A 20,112-nucleotide genomic window follows, 5' to 3' on the forward strand; every position below is an offset into this window, starting at 1 on the left:
GGAATCACATACTAATAACTTTATAAAGAAATGCAAGAAGATATTAAAAGCAACCAATACAGGGGCCCGGCGCCATGACTCACTTGGTTAATCCTCTGCCTGCAGCGCCAGCATCCCATGTGGGCACCGGGTTCTAGTCCCGGTTGCTCCTCTTCTAGTCCAGCTCTTTGCTGTGCCTGGGGAGGGCAGTGGAGGATGGCCCAAGTGCTTGGGCCCTGCACCCGTGTTGGAGACCAGGAGGAGGCACCTGGCTCCTGGCTTCAGATCAGCATAGCTCCATCCATGGTAGCCATTTGGGAAGTGAACCAACAGAAGGAAGACCTTTCTCTCTGTCCCTCTCTCACTCACTGTCTAACTCTATCATCAAATAAATCAAAAAAAAAAACCAATACCAAATTTATTTGGTTGCAAAAATTATATTTCTGAACCAGTAGCACAGACACCAGGTGAGGGAAAATCAAGTCTTGTTTGTTTGTCTTTTTTTTTTTTAATTTTCGTGTACTGCATTGAGAGGATTGTACTTTTAAAGTAAAGATGCATCCAACAAGATTTCAGTTATTTGAAATTCATCTCAAATTATAGTGATAGTTTGAGCAAAATTTTAGTTTTTGTTTTTGTAACTGTCTTTTTTCTTTATTTCAATTTAGAACATGGTTTGTGTTTTGTTGCAACTTCATAATATTCTCCAAGAATTTGATTTAAGAATTATTTATTTACTTTTATCAAGAGGTACCAAACAAACTCACCAGAGCCTTACTTAGAAAATTTATATACAAGAGAAAGCATATAATTTGCTTCATCTTTGCTAATTTTATGGCAACAAAATCTATCTATTAAAATTCCCTTTTTATTTAGTTAGACATTTGTATGAATATAAACAATGTTTGTTTTCTATTTTTACATTATGAATTTATGAGTCTTACCTGTGAATATTCCAAATGGAATATCCCTCTCAAAATGAATAGTAATTTAAGCACTACTTCCTTAGGTGTGTATCCTGTTTTAAGGCATCTCTGCGGTGTTTATGGGTTTTGACATAGCATCATTGTTATTTCTAATTTATAATAAAAGACATACTAATTATAGTAGAAAATTGTAAATACTTCAGAAGTAAAATTTTCAGTTTAACATAAGAGTGTGATATAATCTGGGCAAAAGCAGCAAAACTTGGTGTTACAAAGCTGAGTGTCTGGATGCCTTCATCACGTGCCATCTGCTGCAATAATTCTTGCTCACAGCAGCCATGTTTTGCATGTGATATTGGAGGATCCTACCTTTCATTGTTTCACCCTTACTTTCATGGAAATTTCTACCTGGCTATGGACAAAGTTAAAATATGAAGCAAACCAACAACCTTTACGTTCTATGCTTTGATAGGGTACTTAAAAACTGTAGGAGAGCCAAGGCCCAAATAAAATTTGCACGGCCTAGGTTGTTTCCTTCATCACCATCCTTTTCACCTTTTGTGAAAAAACTGAAAAGAGTGAGCCAGCCTAATCCCAGAAGCTTTTAAAAATGTGGTGACCCATCTGTTGCCATATGCCAGACATGTGCTTTTATCACCCTCATTTGTAGTCCTTCAAAGCTAGAGGTGATGAATTAACACTGAATTTTTGCTAATTTGTACTTAGAGAACAGATATTTGCAAACCATTTAATGTGGTAATAAAAATTTTCAGATATAAGGAATACAAGAGGCTAAGGATAAAAATAAGAAATATATTTGTCTTCTCAACCACATTTTTTGATTCAGTATATCACACTTAGGTAACTGAATCATCTCCATGCTGCCATTTCTTTATCAACAAAATGTGAGGAGTGATCCTTGCATATAAATACTTTGTTGAATTTTTTTGTATCAAGGTAAATATGATATCAAATGTAATAGGATAGAATCATTTATGAACAACCTCACAAATTAGATTCTGTTGAGCGAAGTGATAGAATTGTTTCTTTCTTGAAAAAGATGATTAATATTTATCAAATTGAAAACTGTCATCAGGAAGTATTGAAGGACAAAAGCTAAAACCATACTGATCAGAACATAAAAATATATATCTCAATTTTTTTATCATTGGGGAAATATCAGGGAATTGGAGTCAGAAAATCAAGAAGTGTTAGTCCTATTTCTAGCTCTAGATGGTCATATAATTTCGGGCGAGTAATCAATCTTATGTTTCATGGAATGTGGTGTCTGACTCCATCATTAACTATGCTTTCTGTTAGCACTAGGAATCTGTGATTCATATACCTCTCACTAGGCTATGTTTCCATTGTTGTATGAAAAAATCACTTAGGCACTTACCAACACATCTTTCTAATATATTCATGTGTGTCTCAGAGCAATACATACATTAATGACATTAGATATTTAAATTTGAGTCACACTATTTCTTAAAATGGAAATAAAAATTACTTAATCAATGTGTATTGGGAAAGGTTTTTTAATGTTGAAACCAACAAATAATTTTTTAACAAGAAAATGAGATTTTTATTTTTATTGGAAAGAAATTCAGTTGGTTTAATTGACCTTCTTAATTGCATTAAACCCCAATGCCATTTTAATTTATATTGTATATATTTAAAGTGTACAATGTGATGTTTTGATACACATAAGGAAATGGTTACTATGGTCATGCATATCTATATACACATCCTCTCATAGTTACCTTTAAAAAACTTTTTGAAGTAAAATCATCGAAAGTCTTAGCAAATTTCCAGTATAAGATGCAATAGAATTAAGTTTAGCACATAAGACTTAAGCTTTTTTACCCTCTCATGTACATTATGCAGTGTGGGGACAGGTTCTGTACTATGTGCACACATTGGCTCATGTAGTTCTACACCCATATTGTCAAGCAGGGAATATAGATCACTTAATGGGTTAGTGCAGATGAACTGCTAAGTCATATACTCAACTGATGAAGATCCAAGAGCTCATTAGTGGGAAAATGACGTTTTTCACACCAGTTGTTTGAGATTCAAATATCTTTTGTAAGACACTGAGGTGTTTGGGATACCCTTTTATTACACTTTATACATTCAGGACTTCATAAGGGTTTAGTGAAAAAAAACATACTAAATAAAAAAATAAACAAAACACATATTTATTTCTTAGAATTTAGATTTAGATTTAGAGAAAGAATTCAGATAAATTCTTTCTGTAGAGTGATATAATCAATGTCTGAGCAACAATTTGCCAATGTTTGTGATTTCCACAGAAAGAAGTAATGTCTTTGTGGTAGTCTGTCTTGACATGCTCAAACAGACATTGTGGCCACTTATTAATTTTGATTAGGGATAATATTAACTGTGATACCTAAGGTGTAATAGCAATAAAAATATTTAGAGCTTTTATGTAAAGATAAAAATCACAGTTCTTATCTTTGGCACAAAAATATGTTCTCAGTGAGTCACATAACCAGATAAGGTGGTCTCTCAATTATAATAATTATATTGCAATTTCATGTACTACCATTCATCTAAGAACGTCTAAGTACTCCATGAGATATAATTTATTAAGTCTAGCTACATCTCTCTGAAGTAGCCAGAACATTATTTTGAATGTGGTTAAGTAGATTAAAGACAGTGAGAGTGGTTAAGAAATTTCCTTATGACGAAGTTGTGAATTAGGAATTATTGGAAGTATATCTTAGGAATCTGTACCCCTATTCCTTACAATGAACCATCAGGCATATGTGTGTGTGTTTGTGTGTGTGTGTGAGTGTGTGTGTACTTTCCCCCGAAAGAGAAATGAGAGATTCTCAAATCTTATTGCATTTTAAGTTTTTACTCTATCAATTTCATTAAACTGCTACAAGCATATAATTTAAAGGAAATCTTGCTTTACAAATGTTTTCAATGGATTAATTTAAAACATAAAGTGGATTTAGGAATTAAAATTGAGAACCATGAGTTTTGCTGCATGTGAAAGTCATATGACAAATTTCCTTTGTGTCCTTAAAAAAAAAAAAAAAAACTGGCACAAACACAAACTTCAGAGAAATCAAAGATTGTCTCCAAAAAGGGAGATAAATAAAAAACCGAGAAGAAGAATATATTTGTCAGGAGAATTAACAAAACAAAACAAAACAAACAAACAAAAAAAAAACCAGTAAGACTGGGCTTATGGGGAGGAAGTGAGAGATCATAATAAGAATCTTCAGTCAAGCCCTCTGGGCCTTCTGTGACACATACTTGAAATGCACTCTCCAATAGAGAAATACAAAACAGTTAAGCTTCACATAGGCTAATAAACTATGTTATGATTCTCAGCCTCTTCCCTCCTAAGAGTGAATATGTCACTCCCAAATCAGGAAAATGAAAATTTTCACTTATAGTTTAACAAAATGAGGCCTGAAAGAATTAACAACCATTCCAGAAAGCGATGTGCACCATGTCAGTTTAAGCTGAGCGCCTCCTGTCTTTCCTGCACAGCCAAATAAACTTCTCTGTGACATCCTTTGTTGTTAGTAGTGCATGTTGCTCCATACAAGATAATGGGTCTGAGATGCTACTTAAATCCACCTAAGCTTTTTTGAGGGCAGCTCCATGTTAGTAACCCACAGAACAGAAGTGAATTAAAGCTCTGATCAAGAGCTTCTGTTTAGGACAGTGTGGTGAGGGTTGCTGTGGAATGGGATGTCACAGCATTTCTCTGAGCTGTTCATGCACAGCATTCCAGATCCTCTATGCCAGGTCTCCAAATGGCCTTTCCACCTTTGCCTCTGATCACAGACAGATCTCCAGCCCCGCTGTTGCCTAGCTGCTTCATAAGCACAGAAAGGAACATTTGCATCTCTGGAACTTTGCTTTTTTCCCCATTCTAGCCTCAAATTATGTCTTTCTTGGCATCGACCACCCACACACACCTCACTAACGTGTCTTTTATCCCAGCAAAATAAATCCATTCTCTACCCATTCTTCCTCACTTATCCATTCCTCTATGTTCCACACTATAAATTAGGATTATTGGGTAGGATTGAACCACTGGACTAGAGGAATTCACCTTTGCCACTTGTTTGTCACTTGTCTGAAAATGCCTTTGCATATGTGTAAATCCTTTCTAATCATGAAGTTGTCTTCCAGAGTCAAACTTTAAGATAATTCCAACATCCTATTGACAAAAGTAGGAGCTTTCACTGGTTCTTCAAAGTTGAACACTGATCATGTACTTCTAATGTGCAATCTCAGAGAACCAAGGCATTTAACCAGAAGGAATTATAAAAATAATCTCAATATTCTCATTTAATAGACAAGAAAACAGAGCTGTGTGACACAGAATGAGGTACTAGTAGAACCAAGACTAACACCACCAAAGTTAGGTTTCCTTGCCATTTCTACTAAACTACACCATCACCACCCATGGGTAGGTAGGGCACAAGACCTCATAGGAATACATAAATACCAGGACATCTACCTTTCTTTTCGATTTCTTTGTATGCTGTTTGTATTGTAAACAGATCAGTGTAAGTGTAAACATGAGAAATCCTGTCATATTTAAAGAGGAGTGAGCTCTGACGTGTTCAAGTTAAGATGGTCTGAATTAATTGCACTGAAATTCTAGGAAAATACTAAAAAGGAAAAAAAGGGTATAATATTTTAGGCACTGTTTTCGCAATGAATGTAACCTCATTAAAAAATCAAGCACTTGGGTCCAGCATGTGGCATAGTGGTAAAGTTGCTGCCTGTGACATCCCATGTGGGTGCTGGTTTGAGACATGGCTGCTCCAATTCCAATCCAGCTCCCTGCTGATGCACCTGAGAAGGCAGTCGAAAATGGCCCAAGTGTTTGGGTCCCTGCACCCATGTGGGAGACCCGGAAGAAGCTCATGGCTCCTGACTTCAGCTTGGCCCAGCCTCTGTCACTGTGGCCATGTGAAAGTGAACCAGCAGATGGAAGATTTCTCTTTCTCTCTCTCTCTCTCTCTCTCTCTCTCTCTCTCTCTCCCCCTCTCTCCCTCCCTCCATCCCTTTCTCTCTGTGACTCTGACTTTCAAATAAATAAATAACTTATAAAATAAATCAAACACAATGTAAACAGTAGCATGCAAATGGTTATTTTATGCATTTTAATTCTTAAAAGAGACGAAACAAAAATTTCATCATTGATATTCTGTATTGCCAGGGATATCAGTAAACTATTTGTGACACAAAATGTAGAGATAATATTATTAGCACTGAATCATCACAATGTTCAAAACATACTACATACTGAATCATAGTGTGATATTGTGAACTATAGAGTTGATATTCATCCTCTGGGTCTACAACTCTTAAAATCCTTGGAATCTCCAAAGTAATGAATGGCTTTTGTACCCTAGAGAGTTGGTTAAGAGTTGGCACACCCTAGGTAGATTCAGTGTTGGGGAGTGACCACAAAGACCAAAGCAGGATTAGAGAATGGGACTTTCTGCCCTATCACCCAGCCTCTCAGAATTGATGAGGGACTAAAGGTTAAGTTGGCTAATGATTTAATCAATCATGTCTGTGTAATGGAGTTTCCATAAAAACCTGCAAAGACAGGGTTCAATAGTTTCTGGCAAGCCAAACGTGTAGGTAGGTTCCTGGAGGGTTGCATGCCCAGAGAGGGCATGGAAGCTCTGAGTGCTTCCTACATGCCTGTCCTATGCATCACTTCATCTGTCCTCGATAATATCTTTTATAGTGAATAAATAAATGTAAGTAGTGTTTCCCTGGTTTCTGTGATCTGGTCTATCAGATTAGTCACATCCAACAAGAGGTTTGTGTGCAGTCAGAAGCACAGGCACAACAACCTGGGATTTGTGATTGGTATTGTAATGGGGGCGGGCAGTGTTATAGGGTTGATTCTTTAACCTATGGGAACTAAGAATCTAGTGAGTGCTCTCTGCTGGTAGAATTGAACAGATCAGTGGACACACAGTTGTCCACTGCAGTAAGAGTAGGTTGCTTGATGTGTGGGAAACCCTCCTCCTCCTGACATACACATCTGGTCACAGAAGGATTCTTTGTTGATTGTTAAGTGAGAAAATAGGAAAGGCAGGGGTCAGCCTTGTTGAGTAGTGGGTTAATCTGTCAGCTGCAATGCCAGCATCCCATATGAGCCCAGTAAAAGTCCCAGCTGTTCCACTTCTGAATCAGCAACCTGATAATGCACCTGGGGAATCAGCAGAAAATGGCCCAAGTATTTGGGTCCCTACCACCCATGTGGGTATCTAGAAGAAGTTCAGTCTGGTCCAGCCCTGGCTGTTGTGGCCATTTGGGGAGTGAAACAATGGGTATAACTCTCTAAGTCTTTTTAAAAAATAAAATAATTAATTAATTAATCTTAAAAAAGAAGAAAGAAAATAGGAAAGGCCATTTTCCCTATAATCTTAGACATAGATGATCGGAGATATAAATCCATTAGAAGAAAAAAGAGCAAATCCACTCCTTCCTCATGAAATTCATCAAGGTTCATTGAAAAGTCAAAGCTTGTTGTCTGATTTGAAGTATTAAATTCAGTATGTGACTCTCTTCAGCAAAAAGTGAAATTTCCTTTTTCTAATGAAGAAAGAATCAGAGAATACATAAAAAAGTGGAAAAATAATTGAAGGCCTGCTATTTCATGGTAATTTTTGCCATGGAAGTCATTTTTCTAAAGGAAATCCTTTATTTATTTGAAAAACAGAGACAAAGACAAAAAGACAGACAGAGATCTTCCATCTACTGCTTCACTCCCCAAGTACTGACAAGCCAGGATTAGGCTTGCCTGAAGCCAGGACACTGGAACTCAATCCAGGTGTCCTGAGTAGGTGATGGGACCCATCATGAGTCATAATTTCCTGCCTCCCATGGTGTACATTACTAGGAAGTTGAAATTGGCATCAGAGCTAGGGCTTGAGTTCAAACACTCTGATTTGGTATGAGGATGTCCCAAGCAACATCTTATCCACTGTATCTAATGTCCTGTCCTAGAGTCCCTTTAAAAAATTCTTTGTATCTTCTGTGTTGTCTGTTCTGTTGTGGGTCCATTGCATCTGTGTCCAGATTTCTGTGACTATGATAATTCTATCCAAGTATGTGGGTACTTCATATTCATGAACAAAATTCATGAAAAGATAATCTGGTTTTGGGGCAAAATATTTAGAAATTCATGCAATTTTTCCCAATACACATTTCCATGAACTTTTCGAAGACCACTTTTACATTTTTCTAAAAAAAGTACAAGTCATGACTCACACAAATACAAAGCAAGCATAGTACTTTATACTTTGTGTGTCTTTGTGGTGTCATACACTTCATAACTACAACTTTAGGAACATGATGATTCCTCCTACCTTGCCCACCTTCCCACCCATACTCCAACACCTCTTCCTCCTCCCTTTCTTATTCCCACTCTTATTTTTTCCTGAGATCAATTTTCAGTTGACTTTATACATATATGATTAATTCTATGTTAAGTAAATAGTTCAACAAGTAGTATGAAAAAACTGTTTCTCAATACTCAAGACAAGGGCTGTTTGGGTCATTGCTTCTCAAAATGTCAATTTCACTTCTATGGATTTCCTTTTAGGTGCTTTAATAGTTAACACAGGTTAGGGAGAACACGGTATTTGTCCCTTTGGAACTGGCTTATTTCTCTAAGGTATCTTATTTTGAGAAATTTTCAGTCTCCTTTGCTTTAAATATTGTTTCTGTTCCTTTTGCTTTTCTCCTTCCTGTGTACCCATCACATATCATGTTTTTTTCTCTTTAAATTATAATTTTGGAAGTTTCTTTTGACATATATTCAGGATAATTGATTGTCTTTTTAGCCATGTCCAATCTACTGAGTTGATTATAGGCATCTTCATCTCTGTTATAGCATTATTTCCAGAATTTTTAAATTGTTTGATCTCTTTGTTAACATTGCACACTCATTTTCATATTTGTTCACTTATTCCAGTAGAACACCTAGCATATTTATCAAAATTATTTTAAATTCTTAATCTGGTAGTTCCAAAATCTCTGTCTTATCTGAATCTGGTTCTGTTTTTAACTTTTTTTTTTTTTTTTTGACAGGCAGAGTGGACAGTGAGAGGGAGAGACAGAGAGAAAGGTCTTCCTTTGCCGTTGGTTCACCCTCTAATGGCCGCCGCGGCACGCGCGCTACGGCCGGTGCACCGCGCTGATCCGATGGCAGGAGCCAGGTACTTATCCTGGTCTCCCATGGGGTGCAGGGCCCAAGCACTTGGGCCATCCTCCACTGCACTCCCTGGCCACAGCAGAGAGCTGGCCTGGAAGACGGGCAACCGGGACAGAATCCGGTGCCCCAACCGGGACTAGAACCCGGTGTGCCGGCACTGCTAGGCGGAGGATTAGCCTAGTGAGCTGCGGCGCCGGCCTCTGTTTTTAACTTTTAGTATGTCTTGTAATTCTCTGTTGAGGGTTGGAAAGTAACTTAAACACATAGGTCTTTAGTTTGAGTGTGAGTTAGATGCTGTAACTGGATGTAAGAAACTATAATTTCCTTTAATATTCTTGCTTTTGTCTATTATATTGCCTTTATATTTTTTAGGCACTCTTTAAATAGCTCCAGAACTTTGAAGTTCTTTTAGCCATTATCTCCTTCTTATACAGTAACTATATTAATGTAGTAATAAGGTGTGAAAGGAGAAGTTTTCCATAGTTCAAAATTAGGTCTGATTTGAGTATTTTCTTCCCCTCAGTATTATTAGCATTTGATAAAACCTTACTCTGTTGGGCTCTGATAAAAGTCTCCCTTAAGGGCAGACCCTATAAAAAGAGAGAGAGAGACAGAGAAAGGTCTAAGTGTAATTCAGAGCTTCCCTCCTCCTGCCAGAAGCATCAGGGTTAATGAGAACTCAGTAGGTTTTCTGATGGTAAAACTTAAGAAGTTGCTGTGTCCCCCTGAGACTGGATCCATTTGGAACTTTTAACTCACCAACTGTTCACACTGAATACCTAGCAATTAATCTGTTACCATTTAATATGTTCCTACTGACATTGGCTTCTCTTCAGGGTCTTTTGTTTCTGAGCCTCAATTCCAGGTAAGCTATGATTCTCTGTATTTACCTATCTCTCTTCAAGGGATGCAATTTGTCCTGTGACCTCATTTCTCAGACCAATCTAAATGGTTGTTGATTTTCCATTTGTTCAGTTTTCCTTCTTTTTGCAAAAAGAGGAGTGACAAATTCTATGCATTTCAGACAGGAAACATAATAAGATTAATAATCAACTTCATCACAAATTTAGTGTGACAATGACATTATGCTTAATAGATAGATAAATATTTAAGTCATTTCCCTAAGTACATGGCACATAAGAAGTCTCTGATAAAACCTGATAATGCCTCTCAGCTTTTAAAAATGGTGTTGGCTGAATAAGTCATTAGACTGAACAGTCAGTGTTTTATCTGTGAATGTTGTAATGTGGCAGGTGTTTTTATTGGATGTTATTCAGTTCATTGCACCAAATTATAGAGAGTTAGATCACTACTTACAGATGATGCGACTCTCTTGTCTGGAAAGTCCCACCCAAAGATTCAAAATGAAAATATTTAGCTAGTACTTAAGCATCACATGCAAAACACAATAAAATAAATAGTGAAGCATTTCATATATTACCAAATGTGTAATACATGTGAGTAATTTCAGTAAGATGCTAGTGCCTCTGTTATGTTTTCTGTGTTGAAGGAACATTTTGTAGAGGACCCTAACTAGGAAAATGAGTTGACATATAAAACAAAGGATCTGGCTTATAGGAGGCAACTCAATAAATTTAACACTTATTCCTAGTGTCTGTTCTGAGACCTAACTGAAGCCAAGTTAAAGTATAATTTCAAATCAAATGAATGCTGAAAAGCAAGGTGACCATTTAATAAGTTGCCTATATGGAACATTCAGTAATGTCAACAGTGTATCTCTAGGTATATTCTAAGCTATTCAATTTATATGTGAATATTATTATCTAAATTTGGTTATGTTATTGGTATTTTCCCTACTTTTTATAATGTTCAAATTATAGGGAGTATTATTTATAAGTGGCATCCATTGCAAGCATAATCTTTTCCACTAGTAATAGATGAATCATCTTTCATTTCTTTAATGTAAGCAATTCTATTCTCTCCTAGAGGAAAGAAAGGTTGTCCTGTGGGGAATGCAGATGGTCTCCTCAATATTCACTTTGAGTTGCCTTGGGCATTTTTTATGTCCATCAATAAATATATTACTTACTCCACTTATTTCTTTTTAGAAACTGCAAAGCAATGTATCAATAAAGTAGCTTTCCATAGCCACAGTAGTTCAGAATCCATCTTCCCATATTATATACAATAGAAAGATCTTTAGACTATTGTTATTTAGAGTGTGACCCACATAAAAACACCATTGGTGTATTAATTATTCATGCTGTTTAACAAATATCCCCAAATCTAGCAATTTAAAACAACCTACACATAGTGTCTCACAGCTCCGGTGAGTCAAGAGCTAGGTCCCTCTGGTTTGCAACCTCTCAGAAGTCTGCCATCCAGATGGCAACTGGAACTGCACCATCTAAGGAACCATTCAGAAAAGATCTTCCAACTTCACTCTTGTGGCCAGTAGCATGTTGCTGGCAGCTGTAGATCTTTGCCAACTGTTGTCAGGACATCTTAGTCTCTTACACATTAGACCTCATAATAGGGAGTCCATAGCATGGCACATGGCTTCTCTCAGAGCACATGAGAAAGTGTGCCTAAGGCAGAAGTCACAATCTTTCAGTGATTTTTTCTCAGAAGAGACATATCACTGCTTTTGCCAAATCCTATTCCGTAGAAATAAATCAATAAGCCCGATCTATACTCAAGAGCAAGGAATCACATGAGGACATAGATACTAAGAGGCTTCCTACAACTTGTGAGTTGAGTCTTAATTTGAACAAGATTCCTAAATGATCCATATGTACATTCAAGGTTAAAAGTCTCTGTTCTAGGAAGAGGAGCCATGGCTTTTATCTTGTGGCAGAGACTGCTTCCTCACTTACCTTATTTTTGCAGTTGATTAACTTTCTACAAAGAACAAAAATCAGTGTTCCTTGTAAACCAGTTCTCTATTCAACAAACAGGAAAAAGTTTTAGATTAATGAAGCAACACTTGTGTGAAGATGAGAGAATGGAAATAGAACTAAGGACATGAGGAAGAAGGAGGGGATATAACGACTATGAAAAACAGTTCTAATGACAGCATCAAGAAATTACTGAAAAAGAAGATTAAGCATTTGGGTGGAGAGAAAGGTCAGGAGCTATGTTTAAAAGGTGGGAGGGAGTTGTTTCCTCAACAACGTTTAAATGCATTGCTGAATTTCTGTACCATGCTTTAGTCTCTTCATGTGAAAATACATTTTCAATTCTAAATTGGAAAAATTTTTATGTATAACATTTATTATAAATTAATATAAAAACTCCTTGTCAGGTTGATGTACTGTGTGTTTAAGAGTCTTGTTTCCAAAATGAGGAGTTCACTTGGTTGTTAAATCATTGCAGAGGAATCCATGCTCTGACAATTTATAGTCTGTTGCATTAGCCAAAATCATACTTTACATATGCATAGGGAAAGTACTTCAAGAAACAATTTTCACTGTATTAGAAAATGAGAAAGAAACAGTTATCACAGTCATCGAAATATCAATTTGGCCTAGAACCTGGTGGAATAATATGGAAAAGCTGTATGTCTTGCTTTGGTAATCTGAAGACTCTCCAGAAGCAATTGTGCACATCTCACGAGCAGGCCTGGTGGCAGGAATTAGATTCAAAGGAGTCACATGTACCAGATGCAGCTTCTTACTTTATCAAAACATCACATATCAGTCAGCGGTGCTGATGGTGGTATTTTTATGAATGTACTTTAGTCTTCAGGGAAATTACTCTTTAAAGGTTTTAGGGAAACAGTGAACAGTTTTAGGTGTTGTTCAGTTCCATACAGAAACCTGAATGGAGGAAGAGAAAGCTGACTAATATAAAAATGGAATGCTCTATCAACCAATAAGAAACAAATTTTGATGTAAATATTGGACTAACAGAGAATGAAGGAAAGCTTTGGTGGCAGGAATAACACTGATTTGTGTCTGGCCACGGGCTTTTCTCAGAGACCAATCCAAACCCATACAGTGATGGCAACGTGTCACAGAATCCTCTCAGCAAAGGGAAAATAACATCCTATTGATTATCTGAGAAAACAGAGGAGTGCTTTATAAATGTAGCTATTAATACACTTGCTGGGAATTGGTGGAGTGAATTTGAAGAGGGAGCAGATTTGGACCTGAGGTGGTTCTGCAAAGGGAACATGCAGATAAACTGGAATAATCTTCCAGGAAAACCATATACCAAATGCCTTTACAAAACTCTTCAATTCATACAGATACTTCAATTTGTGTGGGGTGTGTGTGTATGTGTGTTTGGAAATAAATATGGCTGCAAAAGAGACCTTATGAGAATTAACTCTCCTGTACCAACTACAAGTTTGGAAGAAAGTGCTGATTTGCTTTTCCTAACTAGAAACTAGGATTAGATTAAAAAGTGATGCTAATCTTTTATTTTCTCCCTCATTCATGTATGAGATTATGGACTTGCAAAGGCTGCTTTCTCCCTTCTAATTCATGTTCCAGCTGGCACTACATTTGGGATTTACAATATGGGTACTGGGGATTTTACAATAGGAATGAATAACTAGGAGATTTCCTTCTTTTATCTGTTTACTTGGCTTTCATAAATCAAAGAACGAATATAGTGGCGTGGACTTTATGAAAGTCATGACTATATGCTTCTACCCAAGCCTCCAGGATGACAAGATACAGTGAAAAACGTTCCTGTTTGGAAGATACATTCAGTAATTCATGTGGACATTCCAGTTAACTTCAAACAAAGCCAAAGATTGTATATATGTTTGTCTTGGTACAGAAATATGACTTTTATTTAATTCCAAATAATGAGAGATAATTATTACTACTATGCAATTTCTGATAAAGTCATTAAAATTTATACAGGGTTCAATTTTCTGGCTTTAGCAATGGATTTTTGCCAGCTATGTCTTTTGCTGGAACAATTGAGATGCAAAATTGATTGTTCTGTATGTTATAGCTTGAATAATGTTCTCATAGAAAAAGCAATTTAGTAATCAAATAGCTACAGGAATAACAACTAATTAGAGTGATGTGAGAATGGAATGAAATTCTGGGGTGATTTGATCTGTAGCATCTTATCAAGTAGCATCTGAAATTAAGACTCAATATGGAATAGACAAAATACCAGGAAAAACTAGTATTTAATAAAAATATTGTGTGTTGGATGCCTTAGTTGAGCTAAATTTTCGTTATTGAGTGGAATTTATCTTTGTTCACATGACATTGCCACCTCCATTGAGTTCTGTGGTTCACTGGCACTAGAAATAAGCCCTCATGATTTTTCTTCAAGTGTGAGAGTAATTCAGAAAATTCCTAGAAAGGAGGAATTAAAATACAAATTTATTTGGTGCAAAGTCCCATGCACAGTTTTTTCATGGAATTTTTTTTGGCAACTTTTTGAAGATCCCTTCATACACATGGAATTTAAAAAATGTTTTGCACTGAAATAAACTAATCTATTAATTCCATTTTCTGTTAACTTTTGACATGCCCTCACACAACAAAATTGAGGTCCTGTATACTAAGCCATTTTGTCCAATGGTCACAGAGGCAGATAATGGCAGTGGCATAGTAGATTCTTGTACTACATTTCTTGTGTAACACCACAAAAGAAGTCAATTTGATCAACCATTCCCTAAGCAATTGATAATCTGACTACATTCTTTCTTAAATTCCTTTGTGCCAATTCATAACTTTTGAATGTTCTTGCAGCATTAACCTGACAGGGTAAAGAAAACAGATTTGAAAGTTTACTATGAAGAATTTTCTCTTTCAGTATCCCTCATTTCAAGTTCTACCATAGACCCAGTTCATCAATAGTCAAAAAAAGAAATTTCAGCATTCTCTCTAGAGTGCCAAGACCCTTTACTGCCACCATTACAAAGCAAAAGAGATTATGGTGAAGAAGAATCCAGTGGGAAAAACACTGAAGACCAGAGATGGGCTGGGAAGGGAAGAGGAAAGGATATCTTTTGTATCTTTTTAGATCAATAGGTTCAAACTTCATCTTTTTTTTTCTTTCTTGATCCCAATTGTGTTTGTTCCTTTTCTTCAATTCATTTCACCAAGTGTTTACAGAACTGTGCTGTGCTAGAACCAGTTATCACCTCTGAACAAACAGAATAATATTTAGAGTGTGACTCACCCCTCGAAGTCCACTTCTTTTAGACACTACCTCCTACTCTGTAATTTTAAGCTAGAAATAACATTGTGCCAGTTACTCCGTGTTTGACTCCTTTGAAGATATAGAAATTAGATTATATGCTGGGAATGCATCGATGCTGAAATTTTGTTTCCTGCCTTTCAAGTCACATATCAGTAACCCATATAAAAACTGTGGGTTCCAATCTGAAGCAAAGCTTATAATTGAGCCATTAAACAGATACTAATTGAGAACTTATGATATGCCGAGGCCTCTTCTAAGGCTTGGCACAGAGGGATGAATAAAACAGACCTAATCTCCTGGGCTTCCAGGCTCATGGAGGAGGAAGAAAACAGTAAGAAAACAAATAATAAGCAGGGTGATGATTTCAACTAGTCATAAGTATTATAAGGAAACAGTGGAAACAGAAATGTAATAATAAAATGGGTGGGAGCACTGGAGAGCATAACTGATCAGAAATTAGCTCTACAAAGAGGTGACATTTAAAATCTGGCCCTGAGGAGGGTGCCAACACCCAATATCCTTAGAGTAAAATGATGAGAACTTTTTAGGTGCTGACTGTAGGAACTCCATGGTTTCCTGCCCACAGAGCAAATCCACTGTTGTTCTCCACTGATGGTCACACTTTAAAAAGACGGGAAGGAATGATAGTGCAGAAAGGCAGGGCAGCTACAGCAGACAGAAGGGACGCTGTGATTGAGTTCTGTGGTGGATTGCTCATACTTTCAAGGTTCATAGCAGTGCAACCGCACCTTAGTTCTTCGAGGAAGCAGCACACCGCAGGTGAGAGCTCTCTGTGCCTGGAGCTCCCGGTAATGGGCTGGTGGCTGTGTGAACCGATTTGCCCAGCGCTCCCACAGTGGGAAGCTGTTTACTCTCTCTGCGGAGGACACAGTTAACATCTATAATCATTATCAGCCAGATCAACCCGTTCTAACCAACTTGGTTTCGTCCTTTTCCCCTCAACAATGGTTCAATTGCCTGGGAATGTTTTGCTTTCAAAAGAAAAATGCTTTCTTATTTAAATAAATCATTTCATGGTCAAAGGAAGCTTTGTTACTTCCTAGTCTGTTCCCGCTTTTATTCTTATTGCTCAATAAGATTGAAAAATTTGTATTTGATGCAGTCACTGTGTCAGACAGAAATGCTGACAAAAAATTTACTGTAAGTATGTTTTAACCCCTGAGTGACACAGTTGCTAGGAACTTATGTTATTATTGTATTGAGAGCTGAGCTTCCACAGATCCTAAAATTATGACTATTTGTAAAAATCAGTCATCACTGAGGACAAACCTTAAGATATGGAAGATGTGTTAAGGTGTGGTTTCTCTGTTTTAGGTGTTTACAGCTTAGTTGGAGAAAAGGCTAAAAGACACAATAGTTGCTAACACTGCTAACACACAGTGCTAACACACAGTGGAACAAAATTAAGATATATTGTGAGATACAAACTCAAAATACTACAAAGGTTAAATGAACCAGTAGAGAAGGCAGAAGTCAGCAAGCAGTGTTTAAATTAGGAAGACAGGATATGAAGAATAGAGAGGATTTGGAGAAGAACACAGTGAAGCTTTTCAAGGGAGGGCAATTCCCAGCGATGGGCATGAACCAGAGCATTTTCCTGCAACAGGGTGGGGATATGAACACTGGAGCTCTTATGAAATGGTCAGACTGATGTTCTGTCTCACTGGTTCTGGGCACAGCAAGTTTTACCAGCTACAGATGTCTTCTGAAGAATTTGCTGAGAATGTTACTTCTATTGATTTTCTAGGCTCATCAGTGAAACTAGGCAAATTGTTGGTCTAATATTTTTTAACTTCAACAGTGTCTTGTTGACTCATGGTATGTGTGTGGATGAAATTGAGCATAAACACTGCCAGAAAGCTTCCTCTCTCAACACAAGATTATTGCCAGGTCGTAGAGACAACATCACAAATAGAGAAAAATCTCAGGATATACTAAATTCACATCCTTCTGTTGATGGCCATTTCAGAAAGAAAATAATTTTCGCCATTATCATCTGTGTGATTTAGTTTTGGTGCTCTACTCTGAGAAGATCACTGAAGTCACTTTAATATCCCAGTAAAATGAAGGTTTGACAATTTTACTTCATGTTTTTTGTTTTCAACTTAAATTTTTGAAACCTGTAATCTTGCATCTATGGATCATAATTCTGCTAGTGTTTGCTCATCATGCTTATTCAGTTCCAAAGTTTGCCTTCAGTTATGGATTAACTCCCCAACAGGAAACATTTTTACAATATGAATGCATACTTTTGAACACAATGGGCTCTTTTTTCTCTTATGGCTTGAGTCACCAAGAATGAGTGCCTTTGATAATCTAGAAACCCACAACTTTGAATTAACCCTGGATCTTAAAGAGAAAATTAGCATTCCCCAGCCTCTTGGGTTAATACCCAATCAGAGGAGCAAGAATCCATTTTCAAAATATAATGCATGTGAGTAGGACCTCTAGTGGCCACGCAAGTCCTTGTCTCCTTTTCTGAGCAAAGGACTTCAGTACCAACAAGAAACTGGACAATTAAGGGAGATCTTACTTTTCTGTGGGTTGCGGGTGTCTATACAAAGTGGAAAAGAATGATAATACATGTAGTACAGTATTATTCGATTTCATTAATGAATATTGAAATTTTATAATGATATCTGTCACATTATCACTCAATAGACACTCCTATAATGCCAGTGATGAGCCATAATTTCTACACTTTCCTCTTCTCCCCTCTTCTTCATACACAGATTCTCATGTAAACATGGATTAACTATTAATCTGGCCATAGACAGATCGGATTCAATATGACATTTTCAGGCATCTTGATTAGGATCAGAGATGAGCGGAAGCTGTATTGATTCTCTTGGAGTCTGATGCATCTGGCAGGAAGTGGGTTCTCTAATTATGATCCAAACCATGGATCAGCAATTCACAAAAAGATCCTACAATCAGGTGCAACTGCGTTTTATTACTTTAAATTGTGGACTGCATGAAATAGAATCCAAATGAATCAGAAGCATTTTTCAAGAATGTATAATAACTGGCAAATCTTTCCTCTCTCCCCCTTCTCCACAGGTTAACCTCAGAGCCACAGATGTCAGGCTCATGCGCCAGTTGCTCGTTATCAATGACAGCATCGAGTCCTTCAAATGGATGATTGAGGAGAAAGCCACCATTACCAGCCGCGGCAGCAGCCTCAGTGGCAGCCTGTGCAGTTTATTGGAGAGTCAAAGCACCTCCTTACGTGGCAGCTACAACAGTCTGCATGATGGCAGTGACGGGATGGACGGCATCTCTGTGGGGAGCTACCTGGACACTTTAGCAGATGACGTACCAGGCCATCAGACCCCTTCAGACTTGGACCAGTTTAGTGACAGCTCCATAATAGAGGACTCACAGGCACTGCACAAGCATCCCAAATTGGCTTCTGAATACTACTGCTTTGGCTAATGACCCAGTTTTCTGCATGAGACTGGTGTGCAATTAACTTGTATTTATCCTTCTTCTCTGCTGCTGTATTTTTGATGTGATTTTTTTTAATGAGGCAACCTTTTTTAAAGAAGCTTATTTTGAAACTGCTTGCTGGTATTTTTGTTGCTCCTAATATTTCTCATCTGGACTGATTTATTTTTCTCTGTTATACTTCTTTTTTATTTATTATAATAATTTTCTCCCTTCTTTTACAATGGCACAAACGAGCAGGGGGAAAAATAAGCAATAATTATGGTTTTCTGGGGTCAGGGATTACAGAAAAAAATCTTTGCTAAATTTTACAATAAATCAAAGTTCAAAAGTAATGTATTTTGTTGCTTGCTTGTGTTCTTAAATGATTAAAGATTTCATCTTCTAGAGGATATTGACTTCTATTACTGTTTTTGTGTTAGGCTGAACAAAATGCTTGAGACTAAATAAAACATGGTTCTGGGCTACAGTGTCTCAGTATATAATCAACAATACTGTTAGTTATACAGTTTTACATGCCAAACATTTGGAAAGGTCCCACTATGTGCAATCTCTGTGACTACCCTTAACTTGATGCTGCACATTAGCATTTTGTCATCAATAATTCTAGTCCAAACTGTAGATTTGTGTGATAATGGTATTATTCTTCCAAATTTTAAAGAACAGTTGAGAATATATATGAAAGTGATTGAAGACAAAAATGTCTTAAATTTAATTGTATTTTGAAATTTTCCTGACATTTGCTGTATGCATCTTGCAATTCTGATAGGATGTATAACCACATTGATGCACACATACAAGTATAGAGAGATGCAGATAGATGGAGAGAGAGAGAAAGAGAGAGAGAGAGAGAGAGAGAAGAAGGAGGAGGAGGAGATTATAGTTGGGGAGTAGAACACCTCATTAATAAAGCCCAGTATGCTATTCTTTCATGCTAGGATGCATAAATAATTTGTTAGCTTTCTGAAATGTCACTTAGAAATATTGCAACTCATAACTCATGACATGAGCAAATATTTAGTTTTGATGCGATGTTAGTAATCCTCTACATTTCTTTTGATTCCTAGTGTGAGAATCTAATTAAGATTTCAAACTCTTTGTAATGATAGACTCTTCTGCATTAATACTTTGTAATACAAATCAAAAAGCCTTCCTATTTATAAATACCTGTATTCAAGAAATTATTACCCTCAAATGACCTTAATGGCCAGGACTGGGCCAGACTGAAGCCCGGAGTCTGGAGCTTCTTCTGGGTATACCACGCAAGTACAAGAGTCCAAGAACTTAGGCCATCTTGTGCCACTTTCCCAGGTGCATTAACGGGGATCTGGACCAGAAGTGGAGCAGCCAAGTCTCAAA

At 37.0% G+C, this 20,112-nt stretch overlaps 1 protein-coding gene across 1 annotated transcript in view; it reads left to right on the top strand.

The window, feature by feature from the left end:
• Positions 1-19,088, top strand: part of LURAP1L (leucine rich adaptor protein 1 like) — a 43,711-nt gene extending 24,623 nt beyond the window's left edge. Inside the window, exon 2 of the mRNA XM_002708094.6 lies at positions 18,367-19,088. Within this exon, the coding sequence (XP_002708140.1) occupies positions 18,367-18,741 (375 nt within the window). The 3' untranslated portion in view covers positions 18,742-19,088. The remainder of the gene's footprint in view (positions 1-18,366) is intronic.
• The last annotated feature ends 1,024 nt before the right edge of the window (positions 19,089-20,112 follow it).

This window comes from Oryctolagus cuniculus, chromosome 1, assembly GCF_051225735.1.
Source record: "Oryctolagus cuniculus isolate XC-2025 breed Fujian yellow rabbit chromosome 1, ASM5122573v1, whole genome shotgun sequence".
Taxonomy (NCBI): domain Eukaryota; kingdom Metazoa; phylum Chordata; class Mammalia; order Lagomorpha; family Leporidae; genus Oryctolagus; species Oryctolagus cuniculus.